Source organism: Suricata suricatta, chromosome 12 (assembly GCF_006229205.1).
Source record: "Suricata suricatta isolate VVHF042 chromosome 12, meerkat_22Aug2017_6uvM2_HiC, whole genome shotgun sequence".
NCBI classification, from domain to species: Eukaryota; Metazoa; Chordata; class Mammalia; order Carnivora; family Herpestidae; genus Suricata; species Suricata suricatta.
In genome coordinates this window covers 1,824,573-1,825,637 of record NC_043711.1, presented here as the reverse complement: position 1 = coordinate 1,825,637, position 1,065 = coordinate 1,824,573, and the positions used below count along the sequence as shown (strand labels likewise).

General features: G+C 62.1%; 2 protein-coding genes across 2 annotated transcripts in view; one reads left to right on the top strand and one right to left on the bottom strand.

The window, feature by feature from the left end:
- Positions 1 to 1,065, bottom strand: part of LOC115274639 (zinc finger protein 669-like) — a 160,743-nt gene that overhangs the window by 34,755 nt on the left and 124,923 nt on the right. The gene's annotated exons all lie outside the window — the stretch shown is intronic.
- LOC115274631 (zinc finger protein 77-like) overlaps positions 596 to 1,065 on the top strand; it is a 12,862-nt gene continuing 12,392 nt past the window's right edge. The window contains exon 1 of the mRNA XM_029918039.1: positions 596 to 839. Coding sequence (XP_029773899.1) covers positions 837 to 839 — 3 coding nt within the window. The 5' untranslated portion in view covers positions 596 to 836. The remainder of the gene's footprint in view (positions 840 to 1,065) is intronic.

Sequence of the window (1,065 nt, the reverse complement as noted above, 5' to 3'; positions counted from 1 at the left end):
CGGGGCCTCACGCTCTCCAAAGGCCAGGCAGGTCAAAACCCAGAGACCTCATGCCCCTTAGGTGAGGTCACAGGTCAGGCGACTTGTTCTTCTCTTTTATTTTTTAATTTCTTAAATGTTCGTTTACTTTTGAGAGACACAGAGAGTGCAATCGGGGAAGGGGCAGAGAGAGGAGACACAGAATCCGAAACGGGCTGCGGGTTCTGAGCCACCCAGGCGCCCCGTTAAAGAGCTGTTCCTAAACACAGGGGACAGGTGCACCTTCACCCCGTGTCAACCAGCGTCTGGTGACGCTTCTGTTCAGTCGCGTCCCGATCCACGCTGGTCTAGGAAGGCTCCGCAAAGAAAGTGGGCGGATTCCTGGGACAGAATAGGAGGCAGACGGCTCTGCCGGTACTGAGCGGATTCAGCTGAGAGCCACCTCCTCCAAGGACTATCAGAGACCAGTGTACCATCAGCCTGTCACTCAGGAGGCCGGAGGCGGGACCTGGGGGGATCTGTCCAATTTGCTGTTCCAGGGGCGGTGCCAAGAATACCCACCAATCAGAATGTGTCGGGCCGCAGACCCCGCCCCCCACAAAGCGGAAGTGCGGAAGCTGGGTAAAGTCCAACCGCGTTCTGGGGGATTATCTTTGAACACCATCCAATCACGATACAAGGACTGAAGGATGGTCCAATGAGAGCTCTAACCCTGCACACCAACCAATCAAGGCGAGTGAGAGCCCTGTGGGCGGGGCTCTGAGCCCGGGCGGCGGGCGCACTCGGATCCTGCGCGGCCCCGGTGCGGCTGTGGGCGGTGGAGCGGAGTGCCCGGGATCGCGGAGCGGGACCCCAACATGGTGAGTGCGCGGCCGGAGGGGCGCGTGGGACCCGCAGAACTAGGTGGAAGCGGCCGCAGCGGGGTGTCCCTGTCCCCAGGGGTCGCACCTGGGTCCTGGGCGGATGGATGGGGAGGGAGGCTGGGGGGCGGGGGCGCACGGAGGAGGCCCGGGATTCAGGGAGCGTGTGCGACGCCCGAACTAGCAGGAGTTGGCTCCGCGGTGGGGACAGGTAGAGACTGTCCGG